Genomic DNA, 18,559 nt, shown 5'->3' on the forward strand with positions numbered 1-18,559 from the left:
GAAGGAATAACAAGACATGACGGATGCTGATGCAAACAATTCATAAGTTCTGGCAGCCTTTCATGCTAGGACAATCAGAGCCACTAATTTTTTTTATTAGATGTGTTATATATTTAAGATATACAGTACAGTACATTGATAAATGATCACATGAAAATACTGCACGCCAAACGTCATCTTAACCATCATGGCTTTTTGTGTTCATATTTTCCCAGCCGCTGTTGATAGAATTGAAGTTCTACCAATCTGTTAAACCTTTTTTATCAGACACCAACAGCGAAGGACAATATTTTGTTACTCTTTTCATTTATTGTTATTGTGCTTTTTTAACGGCTAACATTGTGACTGGGCCTACCATGCAACCATCAAAAGTGTTAGTAAAGTCAAAACATTCAAAATTGTGTTTCTTTTGGCATAAAATTCGTCCACATTTATTTGCTTAACCGAAACAAAACTCGCACTAAATGCTTTTTCCAACTTCACTATTAACTTTTCTTCAAGAACAAAAATAAATTAGACACCACTTTTTGCAAACAGTTGCTCGAGATCGTCAGTGGAGGCATGACGTCATTGCAAATATGGCTGTTGCTTTCTCATTACATCATGCGTTTCATTGGTGTGGCTAAGTCATTCGGAAGTTGAGATAATCCCTTGTTCGGAGCAATACAACCCGCCCATCCTTGAATGTGCGCAGTGGTTCTTTTTTCAATCATTGACTTGTATTACCTTTTACTTGTCTTCTTACTAACTATAGAGTCATGACGTTGCAGTTGTGAGTTTTTTGTGTCATTTGTCACACTTGCTGATTTTGATCTGGTATACCTTCATTTATTTGGGCAAGGATTGGTTGAGAAACGAGCGTTGTTCAATAAACCTACTGTACCTTAAACCAGGAGTACCTAAAGTTATTTCACACTGGATCTGCACCAGATAAATTACAAGTTTTCAAAAATCGCAGAATAAAAATAGAAAATTCAATATTTTAATATTGTTGCACACGAACTAACGTCATATGATGCAAATAAAATAAGTAGGTGATCGCCTATTATATTTTCGATATAGTGATAGTGTAGGCTACCTCGTAGCTTCGTCGCTGGCAACTGAACATTCACATACCCCAGTTACAATGGATTAATTACTTTTGAAAATCTCTTCTATCGATTTATATCATCTGCGTCTCCGCGATGTAGGGCTACGTTGAAAGCTTTTGCTTTGTAAAAGTGCAGCAAAGTTTGGGAATCGCGTTTTACATTGTCAGAGGTTGAGTTTATTTATTAACCCAAGGAAAATCAAAAAATTAATAATCAGAAAATACTAACGACTTTTTAGATGGCAGTTACGTGCAATTGAATAATAACGTTGGTAAACGTTAGATAGAATTTTTTGTTGGATAACTGTCATTATCACCTGATCTATGACGTATGGTCAGGTCAAGCAGTTCTTATCAACAGAAAACAGTCACAAGAAAATGTTCTCACATTGGTTGTAGAAAGGAAATGAGAAAAGATAAGAATGTTGATGATCGGATTTGCGAGAACATGGAGTATGTTATTTCCATTATAAAATCAATATTCTGCATATTAGCAGACGCACATGCTCTGCTCTATCAGGAATATGGTAGCGTATGTTCATTTTCGATGGATTTCTTTTTTGCGCTTTTCCGAACGAAAACGGAAAAGTGATTTTGTTATTTTGGTCATGAAATTGGATAAGCCTGGGATACTACGATTTCTTCTCGCGGTAACAACCATTTTAAAACCTCTCTTTTGATTAGCTGGAATTACAGAATTTGTCAATTTCCCTCTAAACCGTTTCCCCTCTTTTACAATAGATGCTTCTCTTTGAAGTGTAAGACAATAGAAGGGGTGTTTGAGTGCTTTGCCAATGTGAGTACATCCATGGCCTACGAGAATATATTCTCGTATGCCACGGTGCATCCCTTGTTGAAAATGCCAGGCAGCAAGTCAGTACTTTATTTTACAAAACACGACTGATTTGCTGACTGGAAAGACAGCAAAAGAATTTCAAATGTTTGTTTACTTCTGCTTTCTAGTTTCAAAACAGAATTCAAAAATTTTGGCCCAAACCAGTAAAAAATTTGTTCTTTTTCTATGCAAAGTATAAACGTCTGGCGACGTTGAAACAATGTGAAAGCAACAACTTTTGCTGACGGTTAAAATCATGATAACCCAAATGTCGAATCGTTGTAAAAAATTTTGTAGTTCAAATTTTTGTAACGATGATTCCCTTTATCAAACTTTTGTAGCAAGTGTTGTCTGCTAGTTTCAACTTCATGAAACCAACACTCTTGTAACTTTTTGTGAAGGCGGAAATTCTTGCTCGTCTGATGCACGGAGAAACGCTACGTATCAGTTTCCAAAGATATTATTGGAATGTTCAGGAAGGCTTGTTCCTGGTGCATTTCAACCGTGTGTGTTGCTATTACTGCAGTGATGTCATCAGGCTGATTTCCTAATTTCCTCATAAGACGCATTAAAGTACGTTTCGTTGATATTAAATCGCCAATCTTGGATAAATATCGCTTGCTATTGGTTCCCACAAAGTGGTGTGTAGACGATTTGAGACACATTTGAATCAATGTGACATTTGTGTTTGTTGAATCATTGCAACAAAATGCAACTCCCATTGATTTCCTAATTCTTTGAAATCCACCAAGAAAAAGCATTTAAACAAGATGCACGTTTTTATCAATCAACATAAAACGATGTTGAATCTACGTGAATAGAATTGAATTTGCTACAAAAATACAATGAGACTGTTTATCAGGACATGAAATTTTTCTGTAGACTACAGTTTTTTCCATAGACGTTCGAAATGATGTTTTTGCAACCAGGTTCTTTTCTCCATCCAACTTTCGCTTTTCATCGCCTTGAAGTGACAACGGCTTAGCTTCCCACTTCATAGTGTGACCTAAGACGTGCTATCGAAAGAATGGAATGGAAATTCCACATCGAATAATACGAAACTTTGCGGACATAGCATGTCAAGTGATCAAAATCTCCCACGGTTTCATTCTAGTTTCACTCTTGCTCGTTGTAATGCCGCTTTCCTGTTGTTGTATGCAATCTTATGAGACCTTTGCTGATATTTAGACTTTTGGGATAACTTGTTCAATTTTATGTGATAAACACACATCAGAACCATCTTTGTTAATTAAATTTTTTACCAATCAGCCAATGAGTGTTTGTCCTTCAAAATCACTTTTATTGTTTAATTTATCTAAAGACGTAGAATTAATGCAAAAAAATGTTGACGTTATGTTTTGGGTTGAGCAGTAGATAGTCATCATGCAAATGTTTTACGTTTTAAGACACTCTTCATTTCTTTGTCTGTTTCAACACAGAAATAGACAAACTTATATTTTGACTATTTACTCTACAAAAAAACCAACGCTCTGCTACCATAAAGAAAGCATGAAGTTAATTCTTCCGTGAGGTACTTTATTATTAATCTCATCGGTTTTCAAGTTTGGGCCACAATATTATTTTCAATGAGTAGTTAGCTTTGAAAATGTCTACAAGTTCTCGCCTAAAAGTTATTTATGATATTTTTTCAAACAAAAATACTAAATTTTAAAACAAAACTTTGTGATTCTACTTTTCATCAAATCTTCTTATGATTTAATACAATTTAAAAATACTAAACTATAAATCGAAATCTCAGTTAAAAAAAATTAAAGGTAGAACCTAAATTTATTTTCAAAAATGGTAAAAAAGTCTTTTGCAAATCTCATGAAACGTTTCCATTGACAAAACAATTCTTCTCAGTAACTAAGCGGCACAACTTACTATTCCATTACCTCAGAAGCCAATTTGAGTCTTAAGAATATCTTGGTAATAAAAGGCTATTTTAGTCCTCTACACATAACAGCGACTTGTCATATTTGGCGAAAATAACTTTAAGACGACATGAGATGTTTGAACATTACGTGACCCTCAGTCATAAAACTTGAGTTAGAAGCAGCTAGCATATCAGTCATTTATTACATTTTTTCAACGCCTTTAGACATTACGTTGCATAAACGTCTGGGATCGCGCTATGCTTTGTTTCAAAATGCAGACATAACATTGAACAAGCGTACATACAACAGATAAGACAATCTGGCAACGCTTTCTCAAAAAACAATTAATTTAAAATAATAATCATTACGTCATGCATTGTCAGTTCATCGCTTCACAAAGTGTCTGCTGTTGAGCTTGATCTGACCTCGCCCAAGCGAGATATAAATCATCTTGTTATTTTTGCTTTGAAGGCTACATTCATTTCAAAAACGGATCAGAGGTGGTAGATTGAACAAGCAAAGCTTTGTTATTCTGTTTTTGTTTTTCCAAAGCACTGTATGTCTAAGTTTAAGCCAGGGGTGAATTGTTACTAAATTAGTCCATTTTATTGAAAGTCACATTGAATTTTTCGCTTTGAGTCAATAAATTTGTTAGGGTGTGTTTTCTCACTCCACTGCTTGCATGATGACGTCACCACTTGTCGCCTTGATTCGAAAACAAAAACATGTTCAATGTTGGCGAGAAGAAGCTGAACAAATAAAATGGAGTCTTAATCTTTTCAAGGATTATCAACATTAACAAATACAAAATCGAGAAAATGACCATATTTGGCAACGTTAATTTACTTCTTCTGATGACGTAGCCAAATGAGGCTGATTAATTGAAGGTCTAACCCAAACTAATTTTGTAATCGTACATAGTTTAGAATTTAGATTAGAACTTTTCAAAATAAGGGCTTGGTTGTGCTTTGGTGTTGAAATTTAACATGAGAAACGACGTATGGTTTTTGGTATGTTGGCGTTGAGAAATCTTCCTTTTGTCATCGGGTCAGAAACAAACCTTAAAAGTGAAATTTGTTAGAATGCCCTGCCAAACGCTATTGAGAAAGGAAAACTTCAAATGCGAATACCACTATGCAGGTCGAGAAATTGCAGTAGTATATACTATATAGAATAGACGTATTTTTGCATTATTGCTCAATCATGTATCATACAAGTAATCAAACAGATCTTTCTGTAATTACTGTATTGTAAGCTGAAGCATTCCAATAGACAGTTTATGAACTGTTTTTATATCATGCTTTTAGAAGTAAATCTAATGCTGCTTTTCCATACTTGATATAAACCAACATTGATCATTATTGGTGTAACAAAATCAGAAATATAATACACAGAAACTTTTTTACTATAAAACTATGCAATTTCAGCAGAAGATCGAAATCAAACATAAGCCGTTTACTTAGTTCTTCAGCTGCAGATAAACTGGTGGTTTCCAGTGGGAAAGTTTCGTCTTTTTGGTGCTGTCAGAACAAAATTGTCTTCAGTGTTACTCCAAATATTGACCCCTGATTGTGGGAGTCTGCCTCTTACTGACTAAAAAGATAAAGTTCATGGAATCGTTGAGTGGCTTCATTGTCTTAGTGACCGCGCATGACATTATCATAGCAATGTTAAATATGCACATTGCATAAAATATTGATTAGCTGAAAATTATGAGATTCTGGGTTGAAAATAAGAATCTTTTGTGCAACTTAAGTGCAATTGACTCCCTTTGTACCCAGTGTGTCCACGTATCCACTGTCTGTGTGTCCAGATTGTAAAACTAAGCAAGGTTAACATGTTTTACGAAAAAAAGGTAGTCTATGTTATAATAGCAGTGAAGATGAAGACAGTTCCGTTTTCGAAAAGTTGGTTGCATATGAGTTAAGAGGTTCTTCTATATTCTGGGCATTTTATTTTTTGATTAAAAAGTGTGTTGTTATAACAATTTGAAGATATATGAACTTTATCATGTATGTTGAGCTTGTAAATTCACAAACTGCAGAAAAAACTTAATCCAAACGTACAATAAACAAGCTGACAAATTGTTACCAAGGCCACAATTGACTCTTACTCTGACATATCGTCAACTTTGTAGTTTTAACAGTTCCGATATATCTTTCACTTCACAGCTTCCCTTCTCAAACTAATGTAATAAAATCGAGCTGACAAAACTTTTTGATAATAATCGATGGCTTGTTATTTGTTTGAACAGAACAGTTAATATGATATTGAACCACACACGTGCACTGCATGAACTTCATCACCATAATACGCACTTTGACGTGTATGCAAGTACATTACACAGCTGAGTTCAAGAATAACCAGCGTTTAGTGCACGTCGTTAATAAAATAAAAGTTAAACGTAATTTGGTGACGCAATACGAAATCACAAAGATCCATTCTCTTTAGCTTCTTTTTTCTGGTGAGATAATTTTTCCAAGTTCTGGACAGGTAGTGGGAAAGCCAGGTCAGGTTAGCTTCGACCAGAGACGTAGCCGCGAGAGGTCGTGGAGCAATCGCCACCGCAAAATTTTCGGTACTCCCCGAAACAGTAGCCTATCGTTTCAATGCTATTGCAACGTTTTAATGACATTGTATTACATGTTTAATGACGTTTCATTTATGTTTGACTGCATTCAGCAGCTATATTTCTAACCAGACTCTTTATTTCAAACATTAAAATATTTACCCCCTCCCAATGGTTGCTTTTGCCCCTCCTAATCGTTTATTGTAACTGCGTCACTGGCTTCGTCCATTGCTGCACTCGATGGCCAACAATCGGATCAAAACTGAAATGTAAAATCATGAAAGTTGCAAAACTCGATTGCATTGGAGGTAGCCGATAATTGAAATCTTCCATAGGTCTGATGTCGAGAGAACTGTTTGAAACATTTTTTTTTGGGTAAAAAATAGACAAATTTGCGCTTTGAAACGAACTCAAGATAAATTTTTGTATTGCACCGAAATGGAAGTTTGTTTCGAACACACTTAGTTGAGTTCTTGTCTTGAATACACATTTGTTTATCTCCATATTATTTTTTGTGTTTATGTTTGATTTTTTTTGTTGAGAGGAGAATTGGTTAACTCGCACAATTCCATTCGATTTTCTTTGCATATTGTAGCAACGTTATCAAGTTTTGACTACGGTTTGAATGGTGTCCAAAGCCACACAAGGCATCTAATTCCAAATATGGAAAATATACATCAACAAACAAATAGCCTAACTTGAAATGTAGGCCAATTATTTTTAAAATACTAGTTTATTTAACAAATATAATACGCAAACCGACCATAACTTGACTTTCATCTTCAAATAGCAACCCAGACTTTAAATCAACCGTTTTTACATTGATTCAACGTTGGCAGAAGTTGAATCAATGTAATAAACGGTTGATTTGCTGTTTGGGAACTGACTTTAATCTTTACGCTTTGGTCAATAACGTAACATGAATCAGGCGTTTTACGATTTTGTGTCAAAATAACAGTGACGCAATAAAAATATCGTGGCCATCAACAACGTAGTACCATGGGTGAACATGGCAAGTGCAAAATATGTTTTGCACACGCTTGTTCGGTACAGGTGCTGACAAATTGACCGATCCTGAGATGACGCGGGCTCTGGATTAAATTAGCTACTTCCAGACATTTGTTTTGGTTCCAACTGCCCAATGACTGTTGAGAGAGGAGTGATCGACAGACAAGAAACCATAATGAACTGTTTACTATAAACTGTGACGTTCCGAAACCGGTCAAAGGCTCACTATCAGTTTTACGAGACTTGATTTAACGAATTAATCATAAAAGTTCATTAGGTCGCAAGTCACTGCACAAACTTGACCTGTAGAACAAATGATTGAGTTTAGTAAATTGTCCATTTGTCACGCAAAGATGTCTTGGTCTTCAAAATCAAATTTCATCCCACAAACTGTTTTCTCAAAAATAGCAATACCGGCAACGTATATTTTCAGTCAATTTGACATTGAAAACAAATCGAAATACTTTTCAGTTTAGTATTTTTCTTTCGTGCCTAGATATTGTCTGCAGAAGGAAACAACTCACGCCACACATCCCACAACAACATATTGATTGATATTTGAGAAATGTAAAAAAATATTTCCCAAATGTAAATCATTTAATGAATGGCGGCCACGCTTCACTGCGCAATGCCTTATAGTGCTTGTTTGTGTTTACCCCTGCACGGAAGCTCAAATGGTGAAAGGAGAAACGCCTGCCACGCGATTTTAGCCGGTCACCGACAGCATGGGGTGATACCAACAACAATGGATCGAAAAGTTCGTTTCTCATTGTTTCAAAGCAATACTTCCTTGAACTTTGGGCTTGGAAACGTTTAACCTTGTCACGCAAGTTGCAATACTTCCGCCATACCAAAATCTGCCACCTTTTTGTCACCAAAAGCCAGTTATTTTTCTAGTTACAAGAAAGAGTTTGGTTTGAACATTTTGGCATTCATTGCTATTCAGAAAAATCGAGGTCGCCAACAAGCATCTGGCAACTTTGAAACACAGTTTAACCGTACTTCGCCATCAACAATGACTTTTGAAAAGAAGGGTGGTGCCACCAACTGTTGCTTGGTTGGGCTCATCACAAAGGCTTCAATGAAATAAACACACTCCCAAAATTTTAATGTTATTTTTAGCTAACTGCAGCCAATAGATTCAGTTTCGCTTTTAGCAGCATGATCGTTGCTTACTTCACAATGTAGACATTAGCAATCTGTTTTAGCCTGATGCTGCTAGTTCGCTGTCGCAATAGAGATATGCAGTAGCTTTCGGAACACTTACCTAACTGTGTTTATAGTAACACACTGCAATTACCAACAAGACTCATTTAAACCGTTATGCATATTGGACAACAGCCGACGCCCTACAATACATGTATACTTTGTTGCTACTTCAGATAACACTGTTAATTCAAAAGGTTTGTTTCTAAAAGTTTTTAAGCACCCAGTAAAACAATCTTCCAGCGACACAAGATGTCAAATGAAGGAAATTGTTCCGAAGTATCGGTAGGTCTATTGATACTTTTATTTGCAAGTTTTGAAATGACTGTAGACTTTAATTCTAATCTAATTCTTTGATTTTGCGAAACCGTCCGTTTGCCCAAAAACGTTCAAGCATCACAACCAATTCATTGAAAAAAAAACGAGTCTTTTTCGACACGCACAGACACGACAGCACTCGCTCATGAGCAAATGCTAAGCCTGAAGGTATGCACGAAGATTGGCTTCCTTGCCCTCTCATCCACTTGGTCTTAATCTCAACCTTCAACCGCCGGGCATAAGCCTAGACATGACAATTTTTTCGTTTCGGTACAAGCTAATTTTAAATAGGTATAATTTTGGTTTACGCTTGTTTTAGTTTTTAGTTTATCGCACAAATGGTGGTTTATCTTTTATCATACAAATGGTGGTTTAAAACATACAAATGGTGGTTTATCGCACAAATGGTGGTTTATCTTTATCATACAAATGGTGGTTTATCACACAAATGGTGGTTTATCACACAAATCACGCACGAAGCCCATTATTACATATGGTGAACGCCGAATGATAGTTTCAAATTTGACTGGGTAATTCCAATATCAATGTACCGAAGTTTGCAAATGCTGAATTGCTGCAACTTCGGCCCCAATCTAGATTGGATTCTTTCTCTTTCATGATGGTTTTAAATCCATTGAAAGTAGTTGAATGTTGTGTATTTTAAACGGAGAATAATTTGTTTAAAAATAGAATGACCAGTGGCGTTGACAAGGGGGGCCAGGGGGTACTTTTGGACCTGGGCCCAGTACCATGAACATACAGTACGTTTTTCTTCTAAAACTTCTTGATTTGAGGCCCAAAAATCTCATCGGTACCGGGCCCAAAATATCGTCTTAACGGCCCTGAGAATGATCTATGGATTGAGTATAGAACAGAACATTTCTGCATTTTCGTGTTAAATTAAAAAAATTTATGACGAGAATGACAAGGGAATGTTAACAAAGATTGAGAAATGGCCTGACAAACACACTAAGCTTACAATGATTTTCAAAACGCTTTGAGGAGCATCTGTTTATTTTGTGCTATTCCAATGTAAGTAAAGAACAAATCGGTAAAAGTAGATTGCAAAATGGTTTCACTACTGATACAAAAAACTTCACATTTTGTTGATAGCTTTGGAGTCTTCAAGATTTTCACGTTTAGCAGTAAATTGAAAAGAGGAACCATTTTGATATGGAAAGCATTTAATATGTGACTCTATCAATGTCTTGTTATATCTGAAGGTACCACAATATGTTTCTCTAACAAAGGTGCAAATTCAAACATCACAAAAATTTAGCCGTGATATTATTACAATTTTAGTGAGTCAAACCGTAAGTTATTAAGCTAAATCGTGCTTAATCCAGTTTGAACCAGACTGCACCAACGCATACAGAACAAGCCAGACAAGGCACTCAAATCGACAGACACAGCTGCAGGTCAGAAATGAGAATTCATTATATATTTAGACTTTAGAGCGTGCCAATCTAAGGTGAAAATGCGTGTGTCTTCATGTAAAAACCATGATGAATGAAGTGATATGTCTGTATTCAACCAGAGTTCAGTAACCACACAATTACACAAATGAGTTCAAGATATCGCTTTTAAACACCAGTGGTCAATGAATAAATAGCTGAAATCGCCAAAAATTAATCAGATAAAAATATTCTGAGACATTTATTTATATTTTGAAGTAGGCAGGGATGAATTATGGTGCCTGGTCGTCTTGAGACAAGGAGACTGTCTTCTAGAAAATGAAAAGTTAAGAAATATTTTAGTGGTTGTCCTACAAAGCTTAACTTATGAGTATTTGCTTGAATTATCACTATGAGAATTATGAGTATGATTGACATTCCTATACAAATTAGACCGGTTGTTGCATATCGATAGCACAGTCGTCATTATCTAAACTAAAGCACTTGTGTTCCTGTTATCCACCCTTAATCAAGGAAAGGAAACATCAATTTCGGTGACTAGCAAGCACAGTTTGGTTTGTTTTGTTTTTTCAGTTGTCTACACTTATGGTAAAGCGGTTCCATCCCAGACAGTAAAATCCGTCATTTTTACATTGATTCAACGTCGCTGCATCAAAGTAAAAATGACAGATTTTGCTATGAACAGTCTCCAACTGAAGGATCGTCGGCGACGATAAAGTTGCCCGCCGTTAAGTCGTCTACATCCGTAATGTCATACTTTGAGTTTAGTTATGCCGGTTGGATGCGAGCATCTAAGGTCATGGCAGCTGATTGATCACATGCTCTCAAGTCTTTACCGGATAGTAATATCATAAATTGCAAAAGAGTATAATTGATGGCATTTATTTTTAAAAGAAGTTCTGATAAATAACAAGAAGATTATTGTTTTATATTGTATTATTGTATTTTAACATTGCTTGATAGCGTATCTACTTTTGACTATACAACCTATTTCAAAATACAACCAGCCGCACTGCCAATATCTACTCTGGATCCTCATTACAAGTTGTGATAATCTTGCACATAAAGAAAATAGCAGCTGTTTTAATTTTTAAGTTGGGTTAAAAATCTTATGCACCCTGCCCTTGTGACGTATCACACCATTCAGAGACTGATCACTTTTAAAAGTTTGCGTTTCTATAAAATTGTCGGGCGTCGATTTTTGTTTTTTTGCCAAAGTCATAACCATTTTTACTGATATATTACGTTAGACACAAATGGTTATCGAGTTCTCGTGAGAAAATAAAATATAAACTGTAGGAATTTACTGTTTTCATTCATACCAGTTGTTTAGTATATGTAATATTACATTAGCTATTGGTTACTATGCAGATTTTATGACGTGATCAATACATAAAAATGTAGGGTGCACGTGCACCCCGGTATTTTCAACTGTGAGCAGAAGGTGTGCTTGTATTATTCCAAACTTTAAAGGATTTAAGATTTGGTCATGAGCTTGTATGTAGCACAAATGAAAACCGAATGGTCTCAGTTTCAACATTTTATTTTTATTGATGATTTTCTCTTGACAGCTGACGTCATCACATTATCCCATTGTGCTCAAGATCGGCCACGCCCATCGTGGAATGGCTAAATTCAAAGTGACCAATCATTACGAATATCAAGACGTGGTCAGTGTGGCTGCTCTTACAAATGCTTACGTGGTTGCGGAAACCTTCATCGACGCTGAGTACGACATAAGGGTGCAGAAAATTGGAGGCAATTACAAGGCTTTCAAGTAAGAGTAATGTTTTCGTGCTAACTGATATGCCTTGCGTTAGTAGGTTAGTTTTTTTTCTAGCCACTGATATTGTCATACAGAAATCACGACATGTTTGTCACAGAATAGCAAAAATAGCCTATCTTGAATAATACACCGTGGTAGGTAAGATATGGTGCCTTATTTATCGACCTTGAGATAGATATATTAGTCTCACATTGTTTTAATGGCAACACTGCAACTTTAATGGCACTTGGTACTGGTAGCGGCACAGCGGCACCAACCGCAGTAGCTGGATAAAACAATCTGACTGCTGTCACTTTTTTGATTGTTCGTACGCGTACAATAAAACAGCCAAAGGAGTCTGCTCTTTTTCTAGCAAGTGTCACAACGTTCATCTGATTAATACGAAGAAACATACGAGTTATTCTATTGCTTTACTGACGTTTTGCGCACCGTAACAATGCGCATCCTCAGAGCAAATAACGTACAAAATAAAATTGTGTGCTGCGATGTGGTTGCAGACAAGAGAAAATATGAGAAATAGCCTACATGAGAAAAGAAATTTCAAAAAATATTTTCAAATTGATCATTAGTTCAATTTTCCTAATCTTGGTTTGTTTACATGCAGACGGACTTCCGTGTCCAAGAACTGGAAAGCCAACACAGGATCAGCTATGCTGGAGGTAATGGCGGTAACAGAGCGACATAAATTGTGGGTAGACACATGCAGTGAAATGTTTGGAGGGTTGGACATAGTGGCTGTAAACGCAGTACACGGAAAGGACGGGAAAGACTACATATTGGAGGTGGCGTAGATTGTTTTTTTAGACGATAAGAGAGTTTTTTACACCTAATGCGGCAACAAAAAGCATTTTCTGTGCTTTTGGCAAAGACCCAAACAACGATTTTAGATGTTAGGTCTTTAGATGTTAGGTCTTTTCTACAAATTATAAAATCTTACAGTGATTTGGGTGATAACAGAAAAATGCTTACAAATTTACCGGCTCGGTGGCTTAGTGGTTAGTGCGTCCGCCTCTGAGTTGGTAGACATGGGTTTGATACCCTGTCGGTCATACCAAAGACTTTTGTAAAATGGTACGGAATCTAATTCCTGCTTGGCACTGAGCAGTGGAATGAATTCGGGTAATAATGTACTCAGTTACGCCTCTATACGGTTGCATTGACACTGTTTGCTCTTCCTTCAGCGACATTTAGTGGATATAAATTAATCGCAGACAACCACTTCATCTGGTCCAGATCTGGTCAGATCCGCACCCAATCTGGAGCAGATAAAGTGGTTGTCTAGGTTCACGCTTTCAATCTCGGTGATCGCTCCTGTGTCACTGGTTCACACCCTGTCAGGATTATGTAAAACTGTCAATAATAATAATGTTGTTATAGTATTATTTATTGTTGCTCTACAACAGCTAAGGTTTTTTAGCGACAGGACTCATTTTTAATTTATACCAGGTTTACGATTTCATCACTTTATTCCTAACTTATTCTCACTATGCAAGAAAGAACACTATAGGTATCGTTTTTAAGTCTTCGATTTGACCCAACCTGGAATCGATCCCAGATCTACCAGCACCAGAGCCGAAGGCGAGATCACGTCGCCACGGACCTGGTGCAAAATTGCCAAAATTAAGCTAATAAAAAAGCTTTTTTCAGTAGGCTACGATAGTCTAAATTCCCAAAATAAATTCTCAGTAAACCGTACAATCATGCAAGTAGGTTATTGTTGACCCAAGTAGTCTACAAGTAGCAAAAATACTGCTAATGTTCGAAGCAGCTTTGCCTTTTCTTGAATAAATATCTTCATTTTTTTCAAAGGAAAAATGCAAATCGTTTAAGGTTTCTTGTCATTTTGTAGTTTTTGTTTTTTTATTGACTTGTAGCATTGGTTGCAGCATCGGGAACGTATCAGGAAAAATGTAAATCGTTTAAGGCTTCTTATACGCCACCGATGCACCCAACCAAAACTCCAAATCAACACAAATTCTTAAATAAAATCTCAACATTTGTTTTGTTCAGGTTTGCGATTGCAGCATGCCTTTGCTCGGAGAACGACTCGAAGAGGATCGACGGATGATTGCCGAATTAGTTCTTCAGCGGATGGCCGCTTGTATCCGACCTCGTGGCGATCCCTTCTCTTTCGTCACTCGCATTTCTCAATCCCAGCTCTTCCACAAGTTAGTTCAATGAAAATTTTAATAAAGTGCAAAAAATGCATAGATCTGAACATTTAGCCTAATTTCTTTCACACAACAGAAGCAGGGGAGAGTGGGGCTAGTCGGAAAGATTTTTTTTAAAGTGAAATTTAAAACAATTGGTGCATAACCTGACAAGTTGAAGCGGCTTAAATTATCGTCTATGGTGTCCTCTATCATACAACCAAAAATAAGTATTGAGTCAATTCAGCTTTTAATGAAAATTTAAAATAAACAAACATACAATTGATTTTTCAACTAACCCCATGCCTGGGGTTAGTTGAAAAACGTCAGTTTAATGCCCACTAATGAACTGGATACTCTTTTTTCATCCAACAAACATTTACATGAGGTTGTAAGCAAATATTTTTACTTGCTTTAAAATCAAAATGCAATGAATTCTACATCTAATCACCGTAAAAACATTTTTTAATAAACGCATTGTTAAAACTTGTAATGCCGCATTATAGCCTATAGCACTTTCCAAGTTATTCAAATTAAAATTTTACAATGTATGTCTGCTTAAAACAAGTACATTGGAGCTTATACTACTTATTATCATACCACGACGATATACTCGTAACATACTACATAGTCATACCGCTATCAAAACATTTTCCAACTAGCCCCACCCACTATTTTCCAACTAGCCCCATTAGCATATGACAAATTATTTTCCTAAAATATTCAAGCATGGTGCATTGGACTAAAATTTGTTTATTTCTTAGTGTTGTAGAACACCTATAGCTGACACACACCAAAAAACTTGTGCCTATCTTTAACAATATCGACGGATAAGATGTTTTTTAATACGTCAAAAAATTTACTTCGAAAGTAAGAAAACACAAAAATGTCAGCCAAACAAACATACCTTGACTCAACAAATCGAAACTAACATGGATTATGTGTTTTTATAAACTACTTCACATGTTTGCATTAAATATTTAAAAAAGTTATGGAGAGTTAAAAAAATGATCATTTTTGAACTAACCCCGCCTTCCAACTAACCCCACTCTCCCCCACATTGTTTTCAGTTTGCATTCTCAATATAAAACTTTGTGATTGGATCTACAGAAAAATATATTTTAAGGTACCGTAACTTTTTGGTTTAAAGTCATAAAATAAAAATGGATTGTAGGCTATAGACCTAGGAAATCCGAACCGCCACGTTTTGAAAAAGTCACTTTATCAGTTTGATTCAAGTCATCAAAATCTGAATAAAAATGGTTTAGACTAAATGGATTTGTAAGCAATCAGTCCAAAAACAATGTTACAGCCAAGCTTTTGCTTTAAAATGATGATCCATAGTTTGAAATTTTTGTGTTGGCTAGTATCAGGAAAATTTATTTTATTGGGATTTGTCTGTGATCTGGTGGAGTTGCACTCGCCGAGAGTTGAACTATATGCCCTTGATCTTATCAGTTATTATATAGTTAGATTGATCAGGCTATTGAAATGAACAACTGTGCAACTATTGGAGTTAGTAAAAAATCAATTACTTAAAAGCAGAAAAAAATGACTAAATCTCTGGTTGAAAGATCAAAATGCTCTAAAGTTTAAATATTATTTACTTTTAACGACAGAAATGATGCTTCAACATTACCAAGAAAGGCGAGCATGCAAAACACCCCACGCAAGTCATCCACTGCATCCGCTCCGCCATCTTGCATGCCATCAGCTCCAGCAAGCGTGAACGGATCGGAACCTTCGTCTCCTATCGAAACTCGACGCGACCTTCCTGGGGAAAAATTACCGCGCGAGCCAAAGCACCGCACTCGATCTGGCACAACTAGTGAAGATGAAGAAAGTAAAGCTGAGAAGATCAGAAACCTGAGACAATCGTTTGCTAATTTATTTGAGTGACTGGTGATGAATGCATAAGCATTAAGCAACTGAGTGACCAAAACTTGTTGAAAGATATGTCGATTTGTCAGCCACGCAGATTTAAATACGCGAGAAACGTAAGTCAAGTAAAACATAGGCCTACAATAAATAAGCAGAAAATTTATCGTCGGTGCGTAGATGCCAAAAGTAAAACATATATTGTATGAAATAGCTAATATATCTAACAACATATCAATAGGCATTGTATTTTTAAACATTCAAAGTGCTAGGTAGCCTACCACCTTGGCGCAATCCACAAGTATTGATGCAAAGGTATAGAAATGGTGTATTCAATTCTATAAGAAATAATGCTAATTGCATAACATCTATTCATTGGCCATGCAGATATTTCTGACAGGCGACCCACTATTTTCCTGGTCAGTTATGTTCACTCATTGTTTCGTACAGTGATCACTGACATCTTACTCTGGACTTACATTATTATTGAACTTATTGTACAAATTATAACACTGTATTGTAGTAGGATATCTGTACTATATATCTCAAGGTGTGATTATTGCAGCCAACTTCTGTGTGCTTCTATGTTTCGGCAAACTGTCTTGGTGCAATAAAAAAACCTAAAAAAACAGACCTTTCAAAAAAGGTTATATTATTGTTTGTACATGCTATTATATCGATTTTTGTACGTACTACTGTACATTGTTTAATTTCACTCGTTTGTAAAAAAAACTTCTTGTTGTTGAGTGCTCATCAATCACCATCATCTTGTTTTTGCATATTACGTGACGTCACAATCATGTGTAGTGGTTATTTATTTAACAAGAGTTTCAAAAAGTAAACTCTATCTTCCTGACTGATTGGAGCCATCCTTCACTGAAGATAAACACGAACCAAGTTTTGTGATTAACATTTTTAAGGCCACGAAACAATTCGTTGCTCAAGGAAATACGTTTTTCTTTCTTCCTCACTTCCAGGCCAAGTGTAAGCACGTAGCTGGATAAGTCAGTTTCACGAGCAATCTTAAAAACTTAAATATTAAGCAAACAGAATTTTAAACCTGCACACAGAGCTATTTTTGTGAAGACGAAATCAGTCTACATTGTTTCAACGCATGGTGACGCTAAAGAAAATGTAGTGAAGTGATTTCAATTTGTGATGTTTTTTCAGCTTGGTGGCAGAAGAGATTTGTGTCCAATGACTTTATTTAAAATACACCTCATTTCTTCAACAAGATAAAGTTTTGTATTAGTCTAAATCTGTTTTTTAGAAGTACCGGTAGTTTTAAAGAGAACATTTCAAACGCGAAATTGAGTTGAACTTGGAACTGTGTGATTGTCTGCAGTGGTAGCCTACGCACTCTTCCTATCAACGTTAAAGAGTATTTGACACGTAGGGATTGGATAGGATCAATGTTGCCACTCTCTTGTCATGGAAAATTACTAGATTTGACTGAAAAAAACACTAGATTCACAAAAAAACACTAGTATCATAAATACACGATCATTTACATGCACAATGTACAAAAATAACAGCCAATGGCGTTAGCGAGTGTTAAAAGTCCTTAAAATTTCAAAACATAACTGAATTTCCTTGAAAGTGAGAACCCTGAAGCCGTAGGAGAGTAAAACATTTTGGGGGAGCGAACAAAATTTGCCCAAATTTGGTCTTTGCAAATATATTGTCAAAAACGCAATATTACTCAGTTACTCACAATCTTTGAGGTAGTGTAATCTAAGAACTCCACACTCATCAACTTGGCAGTGTATGATATTAAGAGTACACTCTTTGATTATGCTATACTGTAGGGCTGCCTGGAATAGACCAACCAACCAAAAATGTAAAAAATCTCATAAGATTTCTTAAGTTAGCCGATCAAACATAGCCGTACGAGACCAAACCATTTTGGGGGGAGGGGGCAGAACGTAAATTTGCCCAAATCTGCACGCTTTTATAGAAATTGCCCAAATATAATGTATGCGGTGCATGATAACAGTGAAAAACTAACATAACAAGATCACCAGCTAGCTAGAATTTCTTACCCAAGTAACCAAGATAGAACAACTGAATTCATCTTTGAATATACCTTGCTTTTGCATTGCTCGATGCTTCTGCACTTTGGCATGGTAGGTAGGAGTAGGAGTAACATTTAGGGGTATTATATACTTCAGCAGTAGCATTTCAAATGTTGGTGAAATTAACATGACACAGTTGCATATACAAACTAAATATTTATTTTTTATTTTGGGGCGCAACTGCATTATTTTAATTTGGGTAGTTTTATAAAAGTAACCAAACAAAGCTAAGCATCATCACAACATTAACATTACATTTAACAGGTACAGAATAACATTTTTTCGTTAAATGTTGTGGTGTTGCTTAGCTATGTCCGTTTATGGTTGAAAAAGTACTGTAACCTCTCCACCC

General features: G+C 36.0%; 1 protein-coding gene across 1 annotated transcript in view; it reads left to right on the forward strand.

The window, feature by feature from the left end:
* The window catches only part of LOC145782398 (synapsin-2-like), a 42,544-nt gene extending 25,205 nt beyond the window's left edge, over window positions 1-17,339 (forward strand). The window contains exons 7-10 of the mRNA XM_082594180.1: window positions 11,890-12,095; window positions 12,709-12,886; window positions 14,115-14,272; window positions 15,874-17,339. Coding sequence (XP_082450306.1) covers window positions 11,890-12,095; window positions 12,709-12,886; window positions 14,115-14,272; window positions 15,874-16,153 — 822 coding nt within the window. The 3' untranslated portion in view covers window positions 16,154-17,339. The remainder of the gene's footprint in view (window positions 1-11,889; window positions 12,096-12,708; window positions 12,887-14,114; window positions 14,273-15,873) is intronic.
* The last annotated feature ends 1,220 nt before the right edge of the window (window positions 17,340-18,559 follow it).

This window comes from Aplidium turbinatum, chromosome 13, assembly GCF_918807975.1.
Source record: "Aplidium turbinatum chromosome 13, kaAplTurb1.1, whole genome shotgun sequence".
Lineage (NCBI taxonomy): Eukaryota > Metazoa > Chordata > Ascidiacea > Aplousobranchia > Polyclinidae > Aplidium > Aplidium turbinatum.